Genomic DNA, 26,836 nt, shown 5'->3' with positions numbered 1-26,836 from the left:
ATACCAAATGACGCTGGAGAACATCAGGAAGTTGGAGCAGCAGTCAAAGGACAGGCGAAGGATTGTGAGCATCAAGGAGCTGAACGGCTATCGACCATCGGCGCTGCAGCATCACCAGCAGCAACACGTGGAGAACAATTGGGTGACAGAGGATCAAGAGGAGGAGGGGGAGCAGCCTCAGAAGGAGGAGGATTCCAATTCCAAAAAGAAGATCCCGGAACACGTGGAAGAACCTGCTGTCAATCATTATGTCCTCGATCCCACAGAACGGCCGCGAGTGCCACGCCCACGGCAGCAGTTGTCAGTGAAACCTCCCTCGCTGCGCAGATCCCAAACCATGGCCATGCCTCCGAGCTACGCTACGATGAGATCCCCACGAAAGCAGCCCAAAGGTGCAGCCACAGCCAGCCACAGTAGTTCCTCCGCGTACTCTACGTTCTCCTCTGCCGCTGAGGATCTAAAGGATCCTGCTGAGCAGGTAGTGGTATGCCAGCAGCCACAGAGAGGAATGCAGCCGGCGCCGCGGCTGATGCAGCCTCCCAGAGAGCCGCCACCAGAGCCGCCCATACGCGCCCCGAAGGAGCAGCCGTTGCCGGCAAAACGTACCTTCAGGGAGCAGCCATTCCCAGCACAACGTACCTTCAAGGAGCAGCTAGCAGTGCCCCAGCGTGTCGCCAAACCCCTGAGCAGATCACAGACTAGTGTCCAGCGCTATGCCACCATTCGCATGCCCCATCACTCCACCTCCTTCTGCCGAGCGGCAGCTCGATCCACAGATCAATCGGCAGTGCGGAGGCACAGCCTGGAGCAAGCGCTTCAAGGAATGCAGCTCCAGGAGGAACAGACTCGTCCAAGGGTGGCGGAGCCGCGACAAATCTCACCCACTGCCAGCAGCAACGGCAGCTCCAAGGATCTCAATGGGGAGAGCTTCTGCATACCCCGACCTCGTCTTATCGTTCCCGTTCACACATATGCGCGTCGTCGTCGCACGGGGAATCTCAAGGAGCAGTCGAGTACGGGACAAGAAGATGAACCAGCGACCGGTAAGGGTTACAGTGGGACAATTCTAAGCAGAAGATAATTTTGGGAGTCTGAAGGGATTATTGCACGGATGTATTGGGGGTCTATTAATCTTGACGATGGGATATATAATTGTATTTAATTCTACTAATTAATATTAATTTCCCTTTTTATTGCCCTTTCCAGATGGACGCGTGGAGGTCTCACGCGAGGGCAAATACCTCTCGACCCTCTCTGGAGCCAAGGTCCTTGGGGAGCTGGCGATTCTCTATAATTGCCAGAGAACTGCCACGATTACGGCCATCAGCGAATGCAATCTGTGGGCCATTGAGCGGCAGTGCTTCCAGACCATCATGATGCGCACGGGTCTCATACGTCAGGCGGAATACACGGATTTCCTCAGAAGGTAAAAATACCCTTTTCCACATACATACATACATATTTAGAGGAGATATTTTGCATTATACATTTCCTCAAAAGTGGAAAATGGAAAATTTTCATGTGCATTTTTAATGAGTTTCGACTGGTTTTTTGTTGGCATTTTTTGGCCTTAATTAATGTACATTTTGCACTTAATTATATCAATTCCGCAAATGCACACAGCACTTCGTGTTTGCCCCATTATGGGGCACATCAACATCAGCATCGCTGCAGCTTAAGGATTTCTTCATTTTTGCTTTTATTTTGTTGTACAGCAAAGAGTAACTTTCTCCAGACAGAGCCATCATCGACAGGCATCTCCACATCGTCTCGTCTCGTCATCGTCATGGTCATGGGCGTCGCATATGACGTGCGGCTGCGGCCAACGAACGCATAGAAATTTGTTTTTTTCTTTTTTTTTTTTTTCGAAATGGAGCTTCAAATTGTGGCGATTCCAACCAGTTTTTGGCCTTCAGTTCCAGATGCAAGTCCCAGATGCAAGTCCAAGTCCAAGTCCCGTAGATCGCGTAGATCTTTAAAGTGACCAATGAATTAATTGGTGGCATACCCCGCCGTTGGGTGCCCGTAAAACCATAATTGAGGTTCGCCATGCACTCGTTTCGAGAGCATGAAATGGCGGAAAAAACAAAAACCGCATTAGCTTCCAAATGAAAATGAAAGTGCAATTGGGGGGATGCATTTGCGATGCAAAAGATACAGATACAGATACATCGTACTCGTACATTTGTAAATGCTAGCGCCAGAGGAGATCTAAGACATTCCTTGGAAAATCTCATATCGAGACTTGAGCACTAATTGCAGCTACTTTCTCCACCCTGCGCACTTGGGAACATACCACTTTATTTATTGAAAATATCTCAGATCCTCGACTTTCGTTGGATTGCAACACTTTTCGTTTCGTTATCTGCTACCGAAGTTAATCCAAACATTTTGCATCTCTTTACAGTGTTCCAATTTTCAAAGATCTAGCGGATGATACGCTCATCAAAATCTCCGATGTCCTGGAGGAGACGCACTATCAGCGTGGCGACTATATTGTGCGCCAGGGGGCACGTGGCGACACCTTCTTCATCATCTCCAAGGGCAAAGTGCAAGTGACGATCAAGCAACAGGACACGCAGGAGGAGAAATTCATACGAATGTTGGGCAAGGGCGACTTCTTTGGCGAAAAGGCGCTTCAGGGGTGAGTAAACCACAGAATTTGGAATCCTTGAATCCAAAATAATGAATAAATCTTTTCGTTATAGCGATGATCTACGCACAGCCAACATTATATGTGATTCGCCCGAGGGCGTTAGTTGTCTGGTGATTGATCGCGAGACCTTCAATCAGTTGATCTCCAATTTGGATGAAATCAAGCATCGCTACGACGATGAAGGAGCCATGGAACGCATCAAGTAAGAGAGAAAGAGGGCGAGACTCCTCGTAGAGAACCCTTAAGTAATTGCTTGTGCCCTTCCAGAATCAATGAGGAATTCCGTGACATAAATCTCACAGACTTGCGTGTGATTGCCACCCTAGGAGTGGGTGGGTTTGGACGCGTGGAACTCGTGCAGACCAACAGCGATGCCTCTCGTTCGTTTGCCCTCAAACAGATGAAGAAATCACAGATTGTGGAGACACGCCAGCAGCAGCACATCATGTCCGAGAAGGAGATCATGGGCGAGGCCAATTGCCAGTTTATTGTGAAGCTCTTCAAGACCTTCAAGGACAAGAAGTATCTCTACATGCTGATGGAGAGCTGTCTCGGAGGAGAGCTCTGGACCATACTGCGCGATAAGGGCAACTTTGATGACAGCACCACGCGCTTCTATACCGCCTGCGTGGTGGAGGCCTTCGACTATCTGCACTCGCGCAATATTATATACAGGGACCTAAAGCCGGAGAATCTGCTGCTAAATGATCGCGGCTATGTGAAGCTGGTGGACTTTGGTTTTGCCAAGAAGCTGCAGACGGGCCGCAAGACCTGGACATTCTGTGGAACTCCAGAATATGTGGCCCCAGAGGTGATACTGAATCGTGGCCATGACATAAGTGCGGACTACTGGTCGTTGGGTGTTCTAATGTTTGAGCTATTGACGGGTGAGTGGCGCAGAGATCTCTCGTGAAGAATTACTCACTAATGTTGTTTCCTTCTTCGTTTTAGGCACCCCTCCGTTTACGGGCTCCGATCCCATGCGCACCTACAACATCATACTTAAGGGCATCGATGCCATCGAATTCCCCAGAAATATCACACGAAATGCCAGCAACCTCATCAAGAAGCTCTGCCGTGATAATCCAGCCGAACGTTTGGGCTATCAGCGTGGCGGCATTAGCGAGATACAGAAGCACAAGTACGAGTTTTCCAGATTAAAAAGAGAGTTCCATTTGAGCCCCAATCAAATAGGACTTTCTCTTACTTACATTTTCCACTCCCTTGCTAAGGTTCTGTTTATTCTTGTAGATGGTTCGATGGCTTCTACTGGTGGGGCCTTCAAAATTGCACACTGGAACCACCAATCATGCCCGCAGTCAAGAGTGTGGTGGACACTACTAACTTTGATGACTATCCACCCGATCCAGAGGGTCCGCCCGCAGATGATGTCAGTGGATGGGATAAGGATTTCTAGATTTTGGAATGGGTCTCGTGTCTCCTAGACGATGCTCTCTCTCTAAGCGTCTGCTACAATCATAATTAAATAAAAAGGAGAACAAACAGGAATATGAGGAGTAGGAGAATACAGAGGAATTGATCTTAAGTGCGCCATATGTACGCCAAAGCCAACAGTCAGCAGCTTGAATCCCAAAAGCTGCCACCCACAGCAGTCCCCAAGAGTAGCAGTCGCACAAAACACACACACAAACACAAACACACATCGGCTCATCGTCTTAGCATATACGAGTATGTATGTATGTATCCTTATGATGTGCAACAGAAAGAATTTATTAACGAGTTTATAACTATTAATATGTAATGATAATGAGAGAAATGTGTCTAGTTTTCGTTTTTGGAATCGATGTAAATTGTAAGTAGGTGGGGAGCTCTGCTCTGTCATTGTATAAATTCTTTTTTCTATCTGTATATCTACAAGTATATATTATTAACATAACGACATATTATTATTATTATTCATTGTTAATGTATCACAAACACACAAAAACACATACAAATCGGGTTGCCTTATAGTCTTTAAGAGTATATTTTAATGCAACATATGACCAAGAACCACTTTCTACTTTCATGTCTCTACCCCCCACACCCACCCATCATAATATTTGTTAATTTTCTCCACGTAATATTTCTTCTATCTTTCATTTAGTTCTAGCAATCATTTCTGTTATTTGTACGAATAATAATGCCTTTTAAATTGTCTTTTATAAGTAAATCAGTTAGAAATTGAATAAACAAATTGATGCGACAAATAATTTTGTTTGGAAATAAATAAAGATGGTTTAATATGTTATACTACTTTTAAGTTATAGGTTAAGCTCTTTTAGTTAAGTTTACTTCTTAAATGGAAACAAAACGCATCATGCAGCAACGCCCATCGGGCTGCTGCGTTTCCACGCATAACAGCTTCGTCTTGTTGTCGCTTTGGTCACTTGATGGTGCAATATAAAACTGAGTAATTATAGTAAATGGAAAAGCGTGTTCATAGATATCTATACTATGTATGTAGCAATATCTAAAGAATATTTCATAAGAAATATTCACTCAAAGTTCGACCTCAACCAAGGTACTTCCTGCTTTTCAAGTGAGCCCCCCAGACCCCCAAGCTCACGTTTTCACTCGAGTGTAAGAAAATATGCAAAAAGACGAAGAAAAAATGAAAATGGAAGCGAATTTGGGCAAAAAGCAACACACGGCTACGTGCCAAGCAAAACAAAACCCCGAGAATTGCCCACAGAGAAAGCTGGGAAAAATCTGTCAAAGTGCATGACAGTTAATATGGGAACATTCTACGCCAGACGCTCGAACGGATCAGAACGGAGCACCCAAACGGAAAAGTTATAGATTTATTATTAAATGAATTAAGAATAATGCTGCCAATTCCTAAGTGGAGACTATTTTGGCTGCTGCTGGCGTTGGGCATATGTCTAACGCACTGTCTTCCCAGTTTGGATAATAAAAGTCATGCAGAGGTTCAACAGCTGATTGGTGAGTAAATGAAACCCCTGCAAATCTCAAGCTAATGATTGCTGTCCCTTAGCTTGCCGGCAGCCCAAGGCTCCGGGTCTGTGTCGTGGACGTCAGCTGCGCTATGCCTACAACAAGGATACGGGCAACTGTGAGAGCTTCTACTACACGGGCTGTGCCTCCACGGAGAATAATTTCCTTACCTTCGAAGAGTGTCGCAGGGACTGCATGCAACGCTTGCGCTACTGAAGCCCGAATTGACTAGGATTTACCCTTGCACGTTTCTGTTTAATTATATATTTATTGCTATAACGAATGTCATGGTTTGCTTTAAGATCGCTTCGACTTCCTGCGTCGATTGCTATTGAAAGACGTTGATGGCCTACCACCAGAAAAGTGGTGCAGACTGTAGGCCAGGGCCATCAGCGCCACGAGGATCAGGCATACACTATCCAGCGAGTGGTAAATGAACCATTTGAGTTCTATGCCTGGGGACTGGAGCAGTTCTGCAGCCAGCAAACCATGCTGGATAACATGCTCCACACACCAGACGGCTGTATCCAGGGGACTGTTTTTCCGCTGATTGAAGATCTTGGAAATGCCAATGGATCGTGTGGCATAGCTACAAGAGAGAGAATAATGTTAGGCGGGCTATATACCAAAATATCGTCAATGATTACTTCTTGTTACTCAGTTTGTCGAGTGCTTGAGCTAAGCTCTCCACACTAATGTCTTGATAGTCCAATTTCAATCCCATTCCGCGATTCTGCACGGAAAAGGCATTCAGGAACTGATCGCCATAGATGGGTGTTACCAGCATGGGCTTTCCGCAATGTACCGATTCCGTAGTCCCCAGAAGACCGCCATGAGCCCAGAATAGTTCCACTTTGGGGTGGCCTGAGAGAGAAGAGAAATTCAATAAGTTATGCATTCCAGAGGGTTTCAATCTTTGTCACTCACAAAGTAGTGCCAGCTGTGGCGCCCACTTCACAAACAGGAATTTGGTGGAGTCCAACTGGGGTTTTTCATCCGTCTCCCATTTCCAGATCACACGCAAGGGCTGCCGCTCCAGGACCTCCACAATGGCCGCAAGTTTATCCACATCGATGCTGGAGATGCGCACCATGGAGCCCCAACTGAAGAAGATTATGGGGACCTCTGACTGATCGACGAACTGAGCAATGTCTGGGGGCAGCTCCTGCTCCGCTTGGCTGGTAAGATGTACACCGCCCACCTCCACGAATTGAAGGGACTGCGGACGACTGCCCATCAGGGAGTAGTGCTGGTTGCCAAAAATAAACGCGGTCTGAGTGCGCGCCACTTCATCCACATCCACATCGATGCCAAGATGCTTCCTGACTAGGGCGTTGTCCGCCCGATTCGAGTGATATCTGTAGAGGAGCTTCAGCACCTTCGCTTGGATGAAGTTCACCAGACGCTCGTCCCAGGTGAGGGCACCGGCAAAGCCCACAAACTCCGACTGGATGAACGAGGGCGTGTCCGGCAGATCGATGCGATCGTAGTAGTACGGCATCAGCGCACACGTGCTCAAGCCAATGATTGGCAGATTCATGAGCTTCGCCAGGGCCAGCTGGCAATCGGAATTAAAGTACTCCGTGAGCAGCAGATCGTAGGGCTTCGTCTGGTGGCGCTTGAAGACCGTCTCCACATGGCCGCTGGCGTAGAGGCGCTCACAGGTCTTCTGGCCCTCCGAATGTAGGTCAAAGTATTCTCCGAAAAGAGTTACCAATGATCGCGAGGGTGTTTGTTTCGACAATGACACCACGTTGATGGTGGTGCTCGACTGATCCTCCTCGGGCTGGGAGATCAACAGCTGCTCGTAGTTGGCCCACTCCGATGCCTGGGGATGCTTCACGTACGAGATAACAGTGAGTTGATGGCCACGCCTCGCCAGTTCAGTGAGCATCGGCATAACCACCTTAAAGTGGCTGAAACCAAAGTGCGGGTACACAGCCAACACGTTTCCCCCCAGCGCTGCTGGAGCGGTTCCCGCAAAGAGGGTCAACCACAACGTAATTAAAACGCTTCTGCTTATGCGCCACCACCACATTGTCATCGTTGCTTTGTTCTCGATCGACTGTATTCATCGTGATTATCTAACTACACATTTTACATATACGAGTAGGTTTGATTAGAGCGCTCCTCGGATTGATACGAATCGTTTTTGTTTATCAAGCGTTTGTTGTGTGTTAGAGGTTTTGATATTCAGTTTGATATTACTAGATAGTTGGCCCTCTCAGCCGTAAACAAATAATTTTATCCGATAGATACATCAATTTTGTTCAGGATTGGCTAGTTTTCAGAACTATTTTTCATTGGATTGTTTAGATAAAAGATAATAGATAATGACGCAACAATGAATCTTTATTCCATACGCGTTCCCGTAAGATACATTTGATTTTGTATGGGAAAAATTTCAGCAACATGCTGCCACACCACGAAAATGAGGGGAAAGTCTCCACAAAAACACTCTCTTCTCCACTGAAAAGAGAGCAAATTTTAAAACTCTCCTACGAATTGAGAGCAAATTTTGCAAACTCTCCACGAATTGAGAGCGATAAAATGCATTGGTGGCTGTGGCAGTTTTACATGCATTCTACACAGAACACGCGGTGTTGATGTATAAGCCATGTAGAAAATAGGTAGTAATATACATATTAAATGTAGAAATTCTGGCGTTGCCACTCCGTCGATTTTAGTAGTGTAGGCGGCGCCACTTAAACCGTTGAGATTTGATTTTGAATTTGCTTTTGGCCCAAGGGATTTAACAAGTGTGGAATTGTTGAATTTGTCAAATTAATTTGGCCGAGAATTAAAAGACTTCAAATTAGAGCAAGTGAAAGGAAAAATATTTTAAAAAATTATAGATATTAAAAAAAACTCCTAGAACCAGCCACCAGCATTTAGGCACTTTAAGGCAACTAATTGTAGAATGGAATTGTAAATTGAGCCGACACAACTAGACGGTTCTGCAGCGAGTATGTGGACGCGGAAAATTGTAAAATTGAAGCTGAACCGCTTGCATTTTGTACCGGCTGATGCTGCGATCTCTTGAGCCTGCTCATTATGGGCGGCTGTTCTCATTCTCAGCTCGAGGTCAAATGTGTGAACAAGGAATTCTCAATATGAAGCAATATGAATGCGAATCAATTAAACTCTATAACGTATGAGCACAAATCCCACAAATATACAATTGTAACCTTTAACTCGCCCAAAATACACACACACACAGACATACATTCATATGTATATATGTAAACTTCACACATTATGAAATCAATGCAAGTGTTAACTTGAGTCAAATGTCTCTAACGTTCGATTATGAAAAGCCTCAAGATATTCGCCTGGACAATTGAATTGCGATGCCAATTGAGGAAACAGACCCTCGAAGCACTCAACCCAGCGATAATGGACAGTAGTAAGCGTTAATTGAACCGCAAGCGATGTGAACCGATAATAAATGTAATTGGCATTCGAAATGCAGTCAAAATGCGTCAGACATCTACTGAGATGCGGAGATGCAAAGAGATGCAGCTGCCGCAGCTGGGGCTGTCTGTCAAGTGCACTTTGCACTTTGAGCTGCGGTTGCTGGTTGCTGTGTGTGTTTTTGGACCGTGTCCGTGTCTGTGTCCGTGTACGGGTACGGGTGCGAGTACGAGTACGGGTCCGGCTGACATGCCCGCAAAGATTAGTGGCTGTAATTTGAAGTGGCTGCCCCGCCCCCGAAGAGAGGAATTGAGGGTTTTTTGGGAACAGAGCAGAGCAGAGCAGAGGCCTGAAGCAACTCGATTGGAGTCTCTGGATGGATGGATGGCATGGCATGGATGGCATGGCTCGTTAGGCTTGGATATGGAACATGGCAGTGGGTGTGGGTGTGGGAGTGAGTGTGGGGTGTGGGGAGTGGGTGTGTGGGCGTTCGTTCTATCGACCCACTTCCCAGGCCCCCAATGTTGATGCCGATTGGCTCTTAGCACACTTAGCGCTCTCTCCCCTCTCCCATACGATAACAGCCAGTTAGCGTTAAGTGTTTTCTCGGTAAGTGTCTTCGCTCGATAAAAAAAAACTGTGTATAAAATTCAACAAGAGCTACGGAGGAGCTGCAGCCCGAGCGAAATGTGTGTAGTACGAGTATTCGAAGCAAACAGAGCAATTAAAAACGAACATTCGGGCGATAAGTAGGTGCCCATGGGAATCATTATACATATTTCGCCGGCTGTGCGTGCAGGCCCCTCTGTGTATTGGATGTTGGGGATCCAGCAGCGACTTGACGCCCCCATTATAAACTCTGATTGCTGATTACTATCATTGCGAGTATTGCGAGCAGCCAAAGAGTTTCCACAATCGTTTCGACTGGGAATAGGTTTTCGGTTTTAGGATCTCTTTCTCTCTCTCTCTATCTCTATCTGGGCAATATCAGGGGTCAAATACACATGGGAATGGCTTCGGTTGGCACTCCCATTCCCAGTCCCATTCGCAGTCCCAGTCCCATACGCCTTGGCACTTCTGGTTCTGTATTTTCTACATTAGGTTTATCTAGAGTTTAAGTTTATAGGGTTTCATTTCAGATTTCACAGAGTACTTTTGCGAGCGACTCTACAAGTTCTGCGCATTTCTTTCCAGCAGAAGGACGAGTTTGGGTGGCGTTGTTCTACTGAAACTTCTGGTTCTTCTTTTTATCTAGAGGTTAAGCTTTACAGCGAATCTGTACACTTATGGCAGAAGGTACTGGGTTTTTATTGCAGTCGAATATCCACTGAAAAAGGGTTCCCAAGTTGCAGTGGCTCTGCTCTCTTCCCCATCCCTACTGCCAACACAAATGTTTATCTCAGCTGACGTCACTGGCCCTTAAATGTTTGCGACATTCAAGGCTCCCCAGAACCGTGACGCAATTCACGCCACACGCTCCGACATTGTTCTCCTTTAATGGCCACCGATTTGCTGGGCATCCTTCGAGCGATATCCTTTTTATGTTGGGTGTCGCTGCAGGACTTAATTAATGCGCTGTTTGCACAGATTTCAGCATTTCGCCAACGCCAACGCCAGTCGCAGTCGCAGTTATGATCCAATTTTGTCCGTTTAAGGACACATCCGTTGGGCTGGGCTGGTCTGGGCTGGTCTGGTCTGTGCTCAGCTCATTTGTTTGCTCATTTGTCTGGCTGTTTACTTCGATTGTCGCCTCGACTGGACCAAGGACTGTTCCTGTCCCGAGCATCGATGGCCGGGATTAGTAGGCAATCAAAGGACAGGACATGTGTGCCCAGCGGGCGTCAGCCAGACAGCTGTGTCCAAGGGACCTACTGGGGAGTGGAGTCCAGTGAGTCAGTGATCCAATTAACGTCTGGACAAAAGGCAAACAGAAAGTCTGCAGTCGTTAGGGGGTTCCATCCACATCCACTTACATCCCACACCCCGGCAGTGGGACGGGACGGGACGGGCTCGTGCCGCCGGACAATGACGGGTAGCTGGCTGCCAGTTGCCAAACTGTCGGCAGCAGCGGCAGATAACTGCAGCCAATCTCAAGAGTGTGCCGCCGCTTGGCCTTTTGGTTCGGCAGTTGCAGTGGTGCTGCCAGTGGTTAGGCTGGAGCTGCAGTTTCCTGTGCTGTCCCGCCTGTCCGCACCGTCGAGTGCCAATGGGCGCATTAAGGCTGAACTGCACAGGCTACTTGAATTTCGGTCTGGTCTGGGTGCCAACAAGCACGTAGCTGCAGTTTGGCCACCCCACGCCACTCCAGGGAGCTGCAAGTGCTGCCAGAGCTTCCACACTCGGGAAGCACATGATATAAGCCCCGGTTACACGGTTGGGTCCGCACTTGCTTCCACTTTCAATTGTCGATAGCTTATCGGAGGTGTTTGTTATGGTTTTCGCCACTCAAAGTATCTCGCAGAGTGCCCCAAACATGCATTACATGCGCGGTCGGCAGCTTAGCTGCCACTTGTCCATCCCCTGAAGGGCTGAGATTGCACTGTTTCCAGCAGATAGCGTGGCTTTTCAATGGGTTCTAGTAAGCTCTAACCTCTTAGGGGCTCTCCGTTTGGGTTCTATAGTCAGAGGTACTGGGACACACACAGATTGTGGGGCAATCAATCGAGTGTGCGGCTCTAGATAGAGATGAGTAATACTCGTACCACTAAAACTGGGAGTGAAGAGTGTGACTTCAATACTGGAATTATTCATAATTTACAGGAGAGGAACTTTAGGCCTTTGTCTTTGAAATTATTCATGAAATAATATTTCTAAGCTAATAATCCTTTATCCCTTATCCGTATATATATCCGAATATATCCGTATATTATCCTGTATATACTATATGTATGTAACTGGCATATGTTTGTAGCTGTGGGCGTTCCATAATGAAAGTCAAGCTGTTATTCTTTAATTTCAAATTATACTATAATATATTTTGCACCTTACATCGGCCATATGTATATGGCCAGTGCCAGTGGCATTCCATTCCTAATTCACATCTTGGCCTTTTTGGGCAAGGCCACTGCCACTAGTTGGTGTAGTACCAGCACATCCACTGCTGCAGCCATATGCACTTGCCACTTTGGCAAGTGTTAAAAGAACTTGATTCGTGCGCCGAAAATTCAAGGGAATCGACATTGGGCCTCCTTCGCCGTCTCCTTTCTCTTGCTGCATTTTTGTTTGTTCATTACTTGATTTGTCAGCTCGGAGCCGGGCCGGATCGGGCTGGGTCGGGGCTCGGGGCGTGCGAGGCGCGCGCTCAATGCAAACAAATGGAGAGGCGCGCACGCGCAATCCTCTTCTTTTGGGCCAAAAATGGGTTTGAGGATTGAGGCAGCGGAAGAGCGGGGACGGACGGAACGGGCATGTTTTACACGTGAATTACGATGACAAAAAGACGCCGGACGAGGCCAATAAAACGGGAACGGGAATGGCAATGGAAATGGGAATGGCAATGGGCCCATGCAAAGTGAAGGTGAAGCGGGCGGGCAATGAAAGCATATAAAAATTGGCATAAACAGAAGACAGAAAACAGAAGAGGCATGTGTCCTTCCTCGCCCATGTTTTGAATATACTTCTTGCTCCTACATACATACATACATATATCTACTCGTACTCCCACTTCTAGTTGCACTCCACGCGACGCGCTTTATGGCCTTTGTGCATTCGTGGAAAATATTCAATTGATACGAAATTGCTGCAATATAAACGCAGTGCTGCCGATCGGATCTGCTTCGAAGGGGCTGGGCTAGTAGGTACTGAAGCTCATAAATGTGGCAATAAAACCATCTTTCAGGACATGGACATGGACATGGACATGGAACATGGTCTCAGGGACGCGCGTGTATTAGTACGGGAAGTGTGGCGAAATGGCTTGAAGAAGCCAAGCATGCAGGAGAGAGAGAGAGAGTCCGGAGTATAAGCGGCAATTTGTTAACAGCTTTGTTGTTGAGACAAAGTCACTATATATCTCTCCCTCTCACTCCCACTATGTGTCCGAGGGGCAGCGAAGGTTGAGAAATCGGAGAACTGCGACTCGTCCTCAGCATCGCTCATCGCGCACAATGATGTTGCAATTATTGAACCTTCTGTATTTTCAAATTTCCATCATTAATAACACAGGCGGAGGGCCAAGGTGAAGGCAAAACACACGCAGATCTGCAGATCTGCAGGCTCGGAACCACTCCGAGATCTCTCATATCATATCCGTGGATCGTTGCCGTTCCGTGCCGTGCCGTGCCGTGACATGCCGCTGTGGACGACTCGCTGTGACCATTAGCGAGTTTCGGCGGAATACGCGTGAATTCGTTTTGTCTAACAATGCGACGACTCACTGAGCGCATCAATTGAAGGCAAAGGCAAAGCCGAAGCCGAAGCCGAGGCCCAAGTTGAAGCAGGAATTTTCGGAATGCCAAAACGCCGCAGGTAACCCACTGCCAGGGAACGATCTGGCCAAGAACTCTCGCCCAGGAACGGGAATGGGTATTGGGATTGGTACTGGGCCGGGGCATTAACGGTCCCAGCGAGGAGCCGGTGCAAGCATAAAGATCGCCCATAATTATTCATCTTGGGTGGGGACGAGGCTCGAGTCCAAGGCAATGCCAAAAGGAAGAGCGAGCAATCTTCTACAGCGGAATATTTCGCCTTGGGACCGCTCACTGTGTTTGTCAACGCAGATGCTAATCACAACATTAGTTCAGAGCGCTGAGCGGGATTCCACTTCAGCACAGAGCGGGATTCCAGAGATTCGATATGCTCGTTTGGCCTAGTCCATCAAGTCCCAAACCCAAACCCAAACTTGGGCTAACCTCGCGCCCCCTCTGCGTCCCAGCAGCAGCATCAGCAGCAGCAGCAGCAGCAGCAGCGTCTCAAGGCTGTGGATGGATAATTGCAATTACATTTGGATGGAGGAAAGACACAGGGACACCACACACACCGGATATATCGATGAAGTTGTCCCCGAATCGAGTACGAGCACGACTATTTGCCAAACAGATAATTATTTGTATCTATTTAGCAGCAGGATGTACACAGGGAAGATTCCTACTCGGGGAGCAGCCTGGTAGGTGTCTCGGTTTTGGGTCTGGCTCTAATTTTGGTTCTCGTTCTGGTTCTTGTTCTCGTTCTGTGTGTGTGGCCCAAGGTGACGGAGCGGCCAATCTGGGGTTAACCGTGAAACGAAGTTCGAAATTGAGTGATTAGCAAAGGAGATTCAACAGAGTGATATTAAGATACCAAAGGAAAGGAGTGGAGACCGAGATGAAGGTGACTTAGTGCATTATTTAGATGTAACTGAAACTATTTGGGAAGGATTGTTTGCCTGGAAATTGGAGAGACATATTTTGAAATCCTTTAGAGAATAGATAGATAAAAATAGATAAAAATAAAGCTAAGTTTTGGCTTATTCCATGAGGTGCTTTCGTATGTGGATGCCTTATGGATTTGTTTTGGAATGAGCCTCTTCTAAGACACATTTTGGGATGATTCGTGTCTGGTTTGCTTTCAAATTTTGTATCCTTATCACTTGAGAGATATGCTTCTTCCTTGCTTGATTTTTATGACGAAATGGTTGCCGTGGACATGCTCTCAGATATCTGAAACTTTCCGCTTTAGGTTTTGTTTTGTAACAACCACACATAACCATAACACGGCTCACTGCTTCACTGTGCTGTCACAACGAAGCCAAACAATCTGTGGATGTGTGGATCTGTGGATGATAAGAGTTTCGGTAGTACTCGACGGGGCAGCCAGCCACTTGAGTGGTGCAACCATTTACTACCGTATTGCTTGCTTGCAACATTTCCCCGAAATGCGCATTAGCCGTAAGTAGTCATAAAAAAAAAATGGAACTGCAAAAGTCTCCTACACTCCACATTTAGCACTTGAGATGCAAGTGGAACCGATATTTCAGACCACACACACAAATCTGCAGCTGTAACTGCAACTGGACAGAGTTTTCCACTCTCTCAGATCTCTGATCTGAGATCTGGTTCGAAAGCGGCGTTAACCAATCAATTTCCAAGTGATTTCCCAGCAAAATACTCGTAGCTGGAAGCACTTGCTGCCTCTGTGCCTCCTCAATGTCTGTGCGTGCACCAGCACCAGCACCAGATGGGGATGCTACTCCTACTCGTACTCGTACGCACAGAATATGCGGCTGATGTCGACAATTAGTCTCAGGGAAAATATAAACAAACTCAATGGCGAATGGCAGAGTTTTTCAGAAATTGTTATCGACCAAGGATTCCATCTCGGATTACTCCCCACCCCCACCACACCAAAAATCGAACTCGAGAAGTGCTTTCTCTTCTTGGGTTCTGCTGTAGTTGGGTCTTGTGCCTCCAATAATTTATGGATAGCGCCGCACTGTAAACACTGCCCTAATAACCGAATTGGGATAACCAACATTGCATGTAATCGGAGCAACAAACACTTGACACTCCCCGAAAGTGGCGCTGAGGGATGTACAAGGATCGCATCGGATCCTAGTGGAGCTGCCAGCTGATCCTGATCCTCTCTGCCCTCACTGCCCTGCCTCTGATCTTCGATCTCGGTGCGTTGTTTTTTGTGGGTCGCACATGTTTTGGCATCATAAATCACAGAATGTTATGGGTGCGACGTGTCGTGTCGTTCAAAACGCATTTTCACACTTTTCGTCGCCCCGTAATTTGAATACTTTACAAGATCTCTTCACTGGAAATCATCGAAAAGTGATCGGTTGGAATGGGTGCTCGCAGAGGGCACTGCTCATGGAGCATTATTAATTACACACTTGTCTTGGATTACGCAGTGGTATCTGCGTGTATATGTAGCCCTTCTAGTCCAGCGATATGGATAGTTATCTAGTTATCGATCAATGGGTGGCCACTGCGCGGTATCCACACAGAGAGCGATCATTCCTTTCATTAATTTACTGCCTTAATGAGACGTGGGGCAGGGCACAAGCGTGAACACTCTCCCCAGGTGTTTTGGGCTAATTGAAAAATACCTACGACCCGAACTGTGTGTCCATTCATGCCATTTCAATTAGCCCTACACCTCTGCTCTGTCCAGTCACCCCCCCAAGGCACTGACTGATCCACAACAATTCCATTATTAATTAATCAAAGCATCGTTTCGAAAGCAAACCGTTTCAATTGTACTGCTGGTGGGCTGGGCCATTTTGTTTTTGGTTGGCTAGAAGGTTTTTATGAGAGTTTCTAGCTTTCTGGCTAGTGTTTTCACTTGGTCTTTATATAAAACAGACACAAATATTCTATAAATAAATAAATGTACATATGTATGTGTGTAAGTTCAATTCAGTCTCTTCTCAAAAATCAATGAAGAATAGATTTCTATACTATAAGTTATTTTAAGGTGCAGCAAAACCTTTTACATCTATGCGCCAAACCAAAAACCTAGTGAATCATATTAGCAAAGCGTATGCAATGACAAGATGCTGCCTGAGCGCCCAAAAAAACAGGTTTCTTTGGCGCGGGGCTTATCGCTACGACCCATAGACAGAGGGAGCGCGCGTGGTTTCAGTTCTCTCTTCGGCTTTGCCTCCTTTCTCACAGCGAACCCGCTGCCCAACGGCTTTCGCCTGCGCATGCATCTGCATGCCTTGCGCACAGTGGGGCCTTTGCCTATTCCAGCTGGCTAATTTTAATAACCGAACAAGAGTTTAATAAATTTGTTCACACTGATACAATATTCTCCTAAAATAAAATTAACTTCTAAATTAAATTTTCGAAAGCTTTGCATAATTCTCTATTGCATGCGTATACTCATTTTATCCAAAGCGCTCATACAATTTTTTGTGCTGTGCAACCCCTTTTCGGCGGAGTCCCCACTGTGCCGCGACAAAGACTTTAGCATTGACGAAGCCAGTAGCAGAGTAGTAGTAGAGCCTAAAAGAGAATTGAAGAACTAGCCCCGCCCCGCCCGTAGCGCTCATGAAGCGTCCAACGAAAATTTAATGGGCTTTTATTCCTCATGCAGCATCTTGGAATTGTGTAGAGTCTTTGGCCAAAGCAGATGTTTTCTTCACAGACTTTTATCATTTCGAAATATAAGAAAACATTTGCTTTGCACCCAATTACATGTGAGTATTTCAATACAATAAATAGACCATTCAGAGACCACTTTTATTTGTTATTTCAATCGAATCTATCATCAATGGGTTAAGGCTGGCCACGCATTTTGATTGGTGGCCGCTGGTTTACTTTGGGGGCTGCCGACAGAGACCCAACCGCCATTCCTCCGACCCAACCACCATATAGTTGGCCATATAGATGGCTCTATACACACATGCACTGCCAACTGCCACACAGCCTTCCCATCCGCCATATTGCTAAATCACAAACGCAAATAAAGCATAAAAGGAATAAATAAATGGAAAAAAAAAAAGAAACAGACGGCAAAATATGAAAGTCGGCGGTCGGCGGCCCTCTCGGACGATGTTTATGACAAGCGCGGCGGCTAAAATCAAAGCCACCCGCTCGCCCTGTGGCTCGGTCTCCGGCTACGTCTCCGTCTCCGGCGTCGTAAAGGTGTTGTCGACCAGTTGTCATCGCCTGTCCACCCTTCCCCCCAAGCAATCCTCCTCCTCCTCTCTTGACCTGGGGCCCAGTGTGCCGTTTTTTTTATCATTAGTGTTTTCTACCAACTCATTCTGTTTTTGCGACATTTTCGTGGCCCTTATCAAAATACGGGGTTGGTTCCGTTTACGATCTGACAGCAAACAGAACTCGACTGCTTGACTACTCCACTGCTCCACTGGTGATGTGCGGTGACTGACGCTTTCTGACTGACGATAAGCTCCCAAGCGACCGCCTCCCCTCAGATGTGTGGGGTGTACACACCACACACATAAGGTAGCCAACAGTCCACTCAAAGGAGATATCAAAGGGGGAGGAGCCTCCAGTAGGGTCGGGTCTTGGTTGAGATCTAAATATCGTTTTGTGTGTGTTCGAATCACGATGGTTAAACATGTGTAACTTACCAAAGAAAATCAAACACTGATTCCACATAATTGCAAAGATCTGAGATAAAAAGTTGATCCATTGAAGAACCCTATAGAACCCATTGGAAAGTATCCACAAACCTAGATACAAAACAACAGAATAGAACATCATAGACAGACAATTAATTGATGAATATTTACTAAGCAAATTCCTTAAAGGTATTTCAAAAGGAATCTTCAGTTTTTAGCTACTTATCTTTAACAAATCATGTTCAAAATGTTATGTTATGCTATCAAAGGGTTTCTCGAGTGGATTAAAATCAAATACAATTTTTAATTGATTCAATACAAAGAATGTTTCCAACAGAGTTTCCCTCCCATCTTGCAGTAGAACCATCCATCCCAATGGAAACACTTCGTATGCGATCCCATTGAAGAAGCCTCATTGTGGGATTAAAGTGTTTTCCTCCATGTCAAAGGATTAATCTAATTATTTTAGCAAATAAACTGCAATCCTTTCGGGGAGTAACGAAACTCAAACCAAACCAAAACGAAAACGAAAAACGACAAAACCCTTTTGATTCGCTACAGGAAATCGTGTGTATGGGGGAGTAGCCTCTCGCAGCACTAATATGACCAGAGAAGTCAGCTCTCAAAGGATTAATCTAATTATTTTAGCAAATAAAGTACAACCCTTCCCTGGACTAAGACCGTAACCCTTCCCTGGATTCGCTACACTCAAAACATCGAAGATACATGTACATGTGCACACCTTGAGAATATATAAGACTCCTTTTGACTCTTTTTGGCAAGGCCACACACACAGAGAGACCTGAAGAGCAGTGCCAGTGCCAGTGCCTTTTGCGAACTTCACTAATCCTTGGGCTACTCCTTTTGTTCGCGCGAGAGTTTCTCCGTTTTCCCCGTACTATTGTCGTGCGTGAGCAGAAGGAATGGCCATAGCGGAGTAGAAGTAGAAGCCGAGGAAGGAGTAAAAGTGCGTCGCGCCCACCGCAAGGTGAAAGACAATGAAGCGAAGCCAAAAGGAGCGAACCCTAAGCAGAACATTTAGGGTTAGTTCCAGGATTTGGCCATAACCATAACCCAGGAATGGGACTGGGACTGGGACTGGTAGAGGGACAGGATTGCAGGAGAAGGGCTGGCCAGGGCTACCTGGGTTGGGCATCAACACCCCTTTAATTACGCTGGTAAAGATTACACCCCTTTTTCGAAGGGGTCGCAGTCGGAGCGGGTAGAGGACCGAATGTTTTGGTTTTGGTCGTGGCAACTTATGGTTGACTCGTCCTTGGGCAGATTCGCTCGTTTATGGCCCATCCGCGATACTTTCGCATTGGCCTGGCCTGGCCTGGCCTGCCATCGCCTCGCCAGCCGAACGGAGTCGCGGGCGTGACGCGTTTATGGTGTGTTTAGATACTTTTCGCAAGCAATTCAAATCGCAACAATGCAGCATGCACCCGTACTGCACCCAGGCCTTGACTTCTGATCGTATAATGCCCATATTTACCTAATTATAATGCGAATCTCAAGGACTGCCGTGGAACAATTTTTGCGTGGAACTTTTTGGCGTTGCCGGGAAATTGGTGTTGTTCATTGCAGTTCATTGGAAGCATTTTCAATAACTCAAATTGTTTTTTCGTCTACCTCATTGGACTGGACTGACTAACTGCCTTCTGCCTTCTGCCTTTAGCCTTCCTTCTCCCTCCCAGGCTTTCTTCTGTCTTTCTGTTTTTGCCGTGGAATTGCAAATTGCTTTCGAGGCTAAGCCTTGAACCAAGTTTTTGCCTTCGTACAATATATTTCGCTATCGCTCTCTCTCTGTCTCTCTCTGTCTATCTTTTCGACTTGATGTATGAGAAAATTATGATGGATTCTTAACTTTACCCCATCCCAGCTATAGGAAATCCATTATGGCAGGGAAATAAAAAATGTCTGCTAGCGATAGCATTGATTTTTGCTATGGCTAGTTGTTTCTTGGAAGAGCAACAATGATGTCAGTAGCTCAAGGAAGTTTGATTCATAGAAAGATGTTAAATATGTTCAAGGCTAATTCATAGATTTTAGGGGAGTTACCTCGGATATTTTGTTCTTCTATTTTTCTGATTTTTATTCAGAGGAAATGCAATTAACTTATATTTAATGCTAAGTTGAAACTGAAAGTAGTTTTGGCCTTTGGTAATGTTTCCCTGGAAGAGCAATTAAAGATCCCAGTAGCTTAAAGATGTCCAATTCAGAAGAAACAAATTGTATTCTAAGCCAGGAAGGTCACCAAAAGTATCAGCATTTTCTTAGTTTTTCCAATTTGTTGCCTTGACTCACAAAAAATATATTTTTAGTGGAAAAAAAAAGCGAAAATCGAAACCCCGGCATATGGCCACTAAAAAGTCTTTTTACAATTATTGCCCATAGGCTGTGACTGCAACAGAGCGACTGACACTGACGCTAACAATGCAGCGACATTTTTGGCCTAAAAAATCTAATTTTTTTCGTGGAAACATGAAAAAATATCATAAAATATGCATGGATGGCCCTAACGAAAAAATACAGGAAAAAAAACAAACAAAAAAAAATGCACAAAATATTGCTAAAAACCGGGTCAGAGTCCAGAAAGTCAGAGAGCCATGGAGACCCGCGAGGGTCTGTCTTTTTGTGGCATCTTCTGCGAAGTGTTTTGCCAGTTTTTATGATAAGTAAGTTGTCATTTTCAGTTTTATGATGATTTTGTGATTTTTTGCTCTCGTTGTTATATTTTTTACGCTCTACATTTTTTTCCTCCAATTTTCGCAGAGGACGAGGGCTGAGGATAAGGTCGAGATACAATGGCAGGCTACTAATGTCGAGCAGAGGGCCAGTTTTATATTTTTTTATGGCTTTATGGCCGAGCCAATGACTTCTTTATTAGTGCAGGTCCTTGGCCTTCGCCTTCCCATCTTTTTTTATGATCTTTGAGGCTCTCTCTCACTCTCTCTCTCTCTAGATTGTTTCCGTTTCCGTGATGGAAATACAAATGATGATGAATTTGAGGCCTGAGGTTCAGGTTCTGGTTCTGATTCTCCTTGCTATGTATATGCAAATACTGGAACATGTGTGTTAGCTGTATCCTAATCCTTTTTCGGCCATGTGTTGATAACAACAAACAGCAATTGTAATAGCAATGGCAATAGCAATGGCAATGGCAGGAAGTCAGTGCCACGCCATATATCATATGGGAATGTACGCTGGGAAATATTCGGTCTGGGTCTTTCATGTGTCTCCGGTGCCACTCTGTTTGTGTGTTTATCTATCTATTTATTTATTTGCCTTTGTACACTTATGACATGATGTTAATTACTGCGCGCGACTCCAAGCGCAAAGAGTCGCAGAGCCAGAGAACCGGTGGAAGAGTCACAGAGGAGGAGTCACCGTCCACCGTCCGTGCAGTCCGTGCCGTCCGTCACTTTGAAATGGAAAAGTTCGCCGACTGTTTGCCCCGTGTCAACAGCGGCGACAATTGCCAAACGACGCTAAAGCTGCCCACGAATCCGACGGCACACATATACATACATATGTATGTACATATGCACATCCCATGGCACATACTCGCAGTACATATGACGATGGATAGAGAAATCTGAAAATGGGGAAATCCTTCGCTCTAGGAGAGCCGCATCCGCATCCTGCGGCTATTGATTCAGCCCTGTTTGATGATGGGAAAGTTTATTGAGCCTGTTGTCCAAATATTGTTTAATTGGCTTTCGTCCAGAGGATCACGCGACTAAGAAAAGTCAATCCCCGAGCCAGCCAAAGTCCAGAGTCCGCAGTCTGTGACGGAGTGTGTCGCAATGGGCTTAGTCCTGATCCTGATCCCAGTCCTGCGGGGACAGTCTGTGCTTAAGTGGGTAAAACCAATCAATGGGAAATGTTTCGTGTTTTGCTTGGTTCATGGCTTAGCCGGAGATCCATTACGGAAACGCTGTGTGGGAAAGACAAGTCGACAAGTCAAAGTCGAGGGAGTCTTCAGTAGGGTATGGGAATTCGGAAGCAGGGGATAATGGGATAAGAATATCCATAGTTTTCTTTTTGGTATGGAAATTTTGAAATATTTTTTAATGTGTGGGAAATCCATATCCATAATGGGAATGGGATTCAATTGGATGGATGATCGCCACTTGGCTTTCAAGATTTGTGCATAGATTGTGCTAAGAACGAGACTCTTTATTATGAGATTTATTGAGAGACTCATTGAGGAATAGTATTTCAGATATTATAATATAATTATAATATAATAAAATATGAATTCTTCGTTGAACTATTATCGTTGTCTGTAGCTCAGTCCCTTGCAAAGTTATTTTTTATCCGTATTCGTTTAAGTAGCCTTAAAAGGTTCACCTTTCACTGTGCTGAGGTAGAAAAAGTATCCATAAATTGCACCTGCTTGTCGCTCAAATCAATTACAGCCCATTTGGAGACACACTTGGGGTTACATCTGACCATGGAGTAGCATGAAGCATTTCGAATGCGGAACTCATTAAAGGCAATTGGCAATACCTCAGATACATTTCAGTTGGAAATGGTGAAAGTTCACCCAAATGGGGAGTTACATTTGATGGGAAAACCTCCATGGCAAAATTGCCATCAAACTGCAAATTGTTTGCCAGAATATGCTCTGGAAAATCCGTTTAGTCCTTTGCCCATTCGAATGTGTTTCCATATTCAATTTGTGGGGGAAACGAGAATGGGAAGTACTCATCAATCCGCTCATTATTTTGGCCCAAATGCGAATCTCTTTGATGCCACTAATTGAATTCCGGCTTAAAGTGTAAACGTTAAAAAAAAGTGATTTGTATTGCAAATTAAAATTTAAGTGAAAACGAATCACACGGAAAAACAGTGCAGAGCACAGAGTACAGGGACAATAGATTACAATATCCTGGGGCGAGGTGCCAGCACGACATTAAAAAGGTTGAAAACAGACGGGGGGAATGAGGATTCGAGGATGGGCACGAGGATGAGGACGGGCTCCCTGGCGGGGATGCAGCTGCGGCTGGCTGGCTGGCTGGCACATGCGCCTGGGTGGGATTGGCTTGGGTTTGGGTTTGCTATTGGGATAAGGATGCGGGCAGCAATGGCTGCCTGCCGCCTGCTGCCTGCCGCCTGCCACCAGTCCAGCAGAAGCAGCAGCAGCAGCAACGGAGGCAGCAACAGCAGCAGCGGCAGCAGCAGCAGCAGCAACAACGGGCGTCCGACCGTCAGGCCAACAGTTTCCGCTTGTTTACTGCCACAGAGACGCAGACGGATACCCAGAGTCGTCCCAGAGCAAGAGTCACGAGAGTCAGAGTCGGAGTCGGGGCCCGGCCCGGCCTGGCCCGGCACTGGGTACGTGCACGCGCAGTTACAATAGCAACAACAAAAGCACAAAAGATACAGATACAGCAGCGAACGGCAGCCAGCCAATCCCAGAGCTCGACTGGGCAGCAGGGTAGGCGTGGACGTATCTACCATTTCCAAATAAATTCAACCCCAGATGGTTCAGCATTCGCTCCTCTCTCCACTCCACACCACTCCACTCCATTCCATTCCACTGCTCGCGCGGAGCCTTCAAAACGGGTCGACGAGTTCCCAGTTGCATTCAGTTATTAACGAGCGCTACTCTCAGATACAAATACATTCACAGCAGCAGCAAGCAGCAGCAGGCAGCAGCAGGCATCAGCAGCAGCAGCAGTGGCAGGCACCAACAGCAGCAGAAGTCACTCAACACGCGCACACACACACACACAAACGCAGAGCGAACGAGAGAGGGAGAGTGAAAGAGAGCGAGCGAGAGCGAGTAGGAGGGAACGGGAGCGATAAGCAGCCATAGAAAGAGATAGCACTCGTGCGATTCACACCAGTTTGAGTCGGAGAGCGGCGTCCGCATCGAAATTCAGTTTATTCCGAGACGTTGTCCAGGGCACGTCGCATTCAAGAGATCGCTTTGAAATACCAGACACAAGTGAAAGATACATTTACGTAAAGATACGCAAAATACACAGAGAATAGAGAAACCAAAGCAAAGCAAAGCAAAGCAAAGCAAAGAACAGTAGATTGATTCTACAGTGAAGAACAAGTGAAGTTTCGAGATCAGTTCAAACCAAATACAAACGGGGATTACCATGTCTTCCACATCCGCCTCGCCGATCAGCAACATAACCGTCGACGACGAGCTCAACATCAGCAGAGAACAAGGTAATTATCATCATCCAACAACCAGCGACGGCAAAACGGATTACTTTACCACACCACACCATAACACCCACCCGACAACCGACACCCGACAACCGACACCCGACATGTATCTGGGAGCTAAAAATCTAACGAAATGCATTTCATTCGATTACTTTCCAGACTTTGCCGACGACGATTTCATTGTGATTAAAGAGGAGCGCGAGAGCAGTCTCTCCCCAATGCTGACACCGCCGCACACACCCACAGAGGAGCCCCTGCGGAGGGGACACTCCACAAGCGCCGATGAGGCGGTGGCCACACAGCTCCATATGCGGCACATGGCACAGTACCAACAGCAGCAACAGCAGCAGCAGCAGCAGCAACATCGCCTCTGGTTGATGCAGCAGCAGCAGCAGCAACAGCATCCCCACTACCCCGTCTATGCGGCGGCTGCAGCCGGAGCTGCAGCCAGTGCCGATCCCGTGGCCGTGCACCAGCAGCTGATGAACCACTGGATCAGGAACGCCGCCCTCTACCAGCAGCAGCAACAGCAGCAGCAGGCGGCACAGGCCCAGGCGCACCACCATCCGCACCACGCCCATGCCCACCCACACCACCACTCGCACCACGCCCATGCCCACCCACATGCCCATCCACACCAGCATCCGCACCATCCGCACGGTGTGAGGCCGTACCCCACGGGACTGCATGGACTCCACATCGCAGCTGGCCGCCACTTCGGCGCCCTGCCCACCATGAAGCTGAGCGGAGCCCCGGGAGCGGGCGGAGCCACTGGCTCCGGCAGCAGCCGACCAAAGAAGCAGTTCATCTGCAAGTACTGCAACCGGCAGTTCACCAAATCCTACAACCTGCTCATCCACGAGCGCACCCACACGGACGAGCGGCCGTACTCCTGCGACATTTGCGGCAAGGCCTTCCGGCGGCAGGATCATCTGCGGGACCACCGCTACATCCACTCCAAGGACAAGCCCTTTAAGTGCAGCGACTGCGGCAAGGGCTTCTGCCAGTCTCGCACCCTGGCCGTCCACAAGGTCACCCACTTGGAGGAGGGCCCCCACAAGTGCCCCATCTGCCAGCGAAGCTTCAACCAGCGGGCGAACCTCAAGAGCCATCTGCAGAGCCACAGCGAGCAGAGCAGCAAGGAGGCCACCACGTCACCCACCTCGCCCACATCCCCCAGCGGTGGGGCACCAACCCAGGCATTGAGCTCGCCTCAACCTGAACAGTTGGTGCACCATCACCATCATAATCAGCACCACCACATGCCCGTCCTGGATCTGTCCTCGTCGTCATCCGCCTCGTCCGCCACCACGGCGAAGCCCAAGCGCACTCTGGGCTTCACCATCGACGAGATCATGAGCAGATAGAGAGATGCACGGAGACCGAACCGAAGGTTAATCCATTCTTGGTTTGTGTTTAGAGTCATCCAGAGTTGGCCCGGCCAGGCATGGGAAGTGCCTGGCCCGGACCTCGCACAGAGTCCAGCTCGAATCCTGGCCAAAGGGACGCCACATCCTCGCCAGCACACCCCGCAATCGCACCCAGTGAGAGGAGTTAAAGTAGCAGCAGCAGTGGAGATGCTATCAGTCAGAATTAGTGCAATCGGTTCTATATGGAATAGATATATAGATGCCGGCATTGTCCTAGCCAAAGCCAAAGCAAAGATACAGATACAGAAACAGATACGAAAGAGAAGATACGAAAAGTATTGCAAACACACACGCCTCCTACAAAACAATTCCAAAACATTACACAGTCGAATCGAATCGAATTGAATCGAACTTCGCTGTCGAACTGTAAAACTATTATTTAATTATATACCTGTAATAATGTAACTATAGTTTAATTAAAGTTAATATATGGTACCTTATAGCCAATTAAGTAAACCAAATGTTATGTTACAATAGATCAATCAATCAATCAATCATTTAAACCAATCCCAGACAAACCAAACCTCACACCCGTTCTTGGTTATTGAAAGACTGTTTTCGTAATAGCTTTTACCATTATACATATTTGAATAAATCAATCCGTGGATTGTTCAATGCGTTAAACCAAACCAAGTCCCATGATTATTATTTCTCATAATGATTCCCTATATATGATTCATCATTAGAGTTACCTTTAGAATTTCCCCCCCTATCAAACGTGACTTAACACAAAGATACAACGATCTCATTGTCGCCTATAGCCTGTATATATATTATGTATGTTCGCATGTATCAAATATTTACCATTGCATGCGCCCAAAATGATATGAAGCTATCACAAGAAATATATACATATGTATGGAAAATAATTTCAACTGAAATTTAGAACGTTTTTTCTTTATCGGTGGGAATTTCTGGGATTTAGTTACCCCAAACCTAAGTCTCGGCAAATCGCAATGAAATTTGATAGATAAGTTAATCAACAGGGTTCTTTGAAAAGGTTTATTATTTGGCAGAAGAATTTTTATATCATGGAATTGATTTAAGAAAGGTTGCTAAACGACAAAACCTGAATGTTCTTTTTTCTGTTCTTGCGAATTGAATGACCTCTAAATAAAATCTCTAGTTGTTCTTGTGAAAACTATATTAGAAATTTTTTGGTTACAGAAA

The 26,836-nt window shown here is 46.5% G+C and overlaps 4 protein-coding genes across 5 annotated transcripts in view; 3 read left to right on the top strand and 1 right to left on the bottom strand.

The window, feature by feature from the left end:
* The window catches only part of LOC111080800 (cGMP-dependent protein kinase, isozyme 2 forms cD4/T1/T3A/T3B), a 30,942-nt gene extending 26,056 nt beyond the window's left edge, over window positions 1–4,886 (top strand). For both annotated transcript variants that reach the window (XM_022376630.2, XM_022376637.2), the window contains exons 4-9: window positions 1,207–1,426; window positions 2,408–2,644; window positions 2,709–2,858; window positions 2,924–3,543; window positions 3,608–3,797; window positions 3,908–4,886. In XM_022376630.2, coding sequence (XP_022232322.2) covers window positions 1,207–1,426; window positions 2,408–2,644; window positions 2,709–2,858; window positions 2,924–3,543; window positions 3,608–3,797; window positions 3,908–4,073 — 1,583 coding nt within the window. In that variant the 3' untranslated portion in view covers window positions 4,074–4,886. The remainder of the gene's footprint in view (window positions 1–1,206; window positions 1,427–2,407; window positions 2,645–2,708; window positions 2,859–2,923; window positions 3,544–3,607; window positions 3,798–3,907) is intronic.
* Window positions 4,887–5,226: 340 nt separating this feature from the next.
* LOC111080828 (kunitz-type serine protease inhibitor) lies at window positions 5,227–5,897 on the top strand. The gene is made up of 2 exons (XM_022376675.2): window positions 5,227–5,602; window positions 5,655–5,897. The coding sequence occupies exons 1-2, from the start codon at window positions 5,485–5,487 to the stop codon at window positions 5,828–5,830; spliced, it is 294 nt and encodes a 97-aa protein (XP_022232367.1). The 5' UTR covers window positions 5,227–5,484; the 3' UTR covers window positions 5,831–5,897.
* LOC111080819 (UDP-glucosyltransferase 2) lies at window positions 5,860–7,852 on the bottom strand. Its single transcript, XM_022376653.2, has 3 exons — window positions 6,542–7,852; window positions 6,262–6,478; window positions 5,860–6,203 (listed from the first exon to the last, which is right to left on the bottom strand). The coding sequence occupies exons 1-3, from the start codon at window positions 7,656–7,658 to the stop codon at window positions 5,912–5,914; spliced, it is 1,626 nt and encodes a 541-aa protein (XP_022232345.2). The 5' UTR covers window positions 7,659–7,852; the 3' UTR covers window positions 5,860–5,911.
* Window positions 7,853–23,771: 15,919 nt separating this feature from the next.
* On the top strand, window positions 23,772–26,531 carry LOC111080163 (protein odd-skipped). Its single transcript, XM_022375627.2, has 2 exons — window positions 23,772–24,236; window positions 24,396–26,531. The coding sequence occupies exons 1-2, from the start codon at window positions 24,164–24,166 to the stop codon at window positions 25,601–25,603; spliced, it is 1,281 nt and encodes a 426-aa protein (XP_022231319.2). The 5' UTR covers window positions 23,772–24,163; the 3' UTR covers window positions 25,604–26,531.
* Window positions 26,532–26,836: the final 305 nt, after the last annotated feature.

The sequence above is a fragment of the Drosophila obscura genome, unplaced genomic scaffold (genome assembly GCF_018151105.1).
Source record: "Drosophila obscura isolate BZ-5 IFL unplaced genomic scaffold, ASM1815110v1 contig_36, whole genome shotgun sequence".
Lineage (NCBI taxonomy): Eukaryota > Metazoa > Arthropoda > Insecta > Diptera > Drosophilidae > Drosophila > Drosophila obscura.
The sequence above is the reverse complement of the archived record's forward strand: the minus strand, read 5'-3'. Positions and strand labels throughout refer to the sequence as shown.

Excerpts from the sequence above, each read along its gene's own strand:
- LOC111080828 (XM_022376675.2), top strand. The coding sequence starts at position 5,485 with ATGCTGCCAATTCCTAAGTGGAGACTATTTTGGCTGCTGCTGGCGTTG. Across the intron at positions 5,603-5,654 it reads AGAGGTTCAACAGCTGATTG|CTTGCCGGCAGCCCAAGGCT; the intron begins GTGAGTAAATGA and ends GCTGTCCCTTAG.
- LOC111080163 (XM_022375627.2), top strand. The coding sequence starts at position 24,164 with ATGTCTTCCACATCCGCCTCGCCGATCAGCAACATAACCGTCGACGAC. Across the intron at positions 24,237-24,395 it reads CAACATCAGCAGAGAACAAG|ACTTTGCCGACGACGATTTC; the intron begins GTAATTATCATC and ends ATTACTTTCCAG.
- LOC111080819 (XM_022376653.2), bottom strand. The coding sequence starts at position 7,658 with ATGACAATGTGGTGGTGGCGCATAAGCAGAAGCGTTTTAATTACGTTG. Across the intron at positions 6,479-6,541 it reads GCCACAGCTGGCACTACTTT|GCCACCCCAAAGTGGAACTA; the intron begins GTGAGTGACAAA and ends CTTCTCTCTCAG. Across the intron at positions 6,204-6,261 it reads GACAAACTGAGTAACAAGAA|CTATGCCACACGATCCATTG; the intron begins GTAATCATTGAC and ends TCTCTCTTGTAG.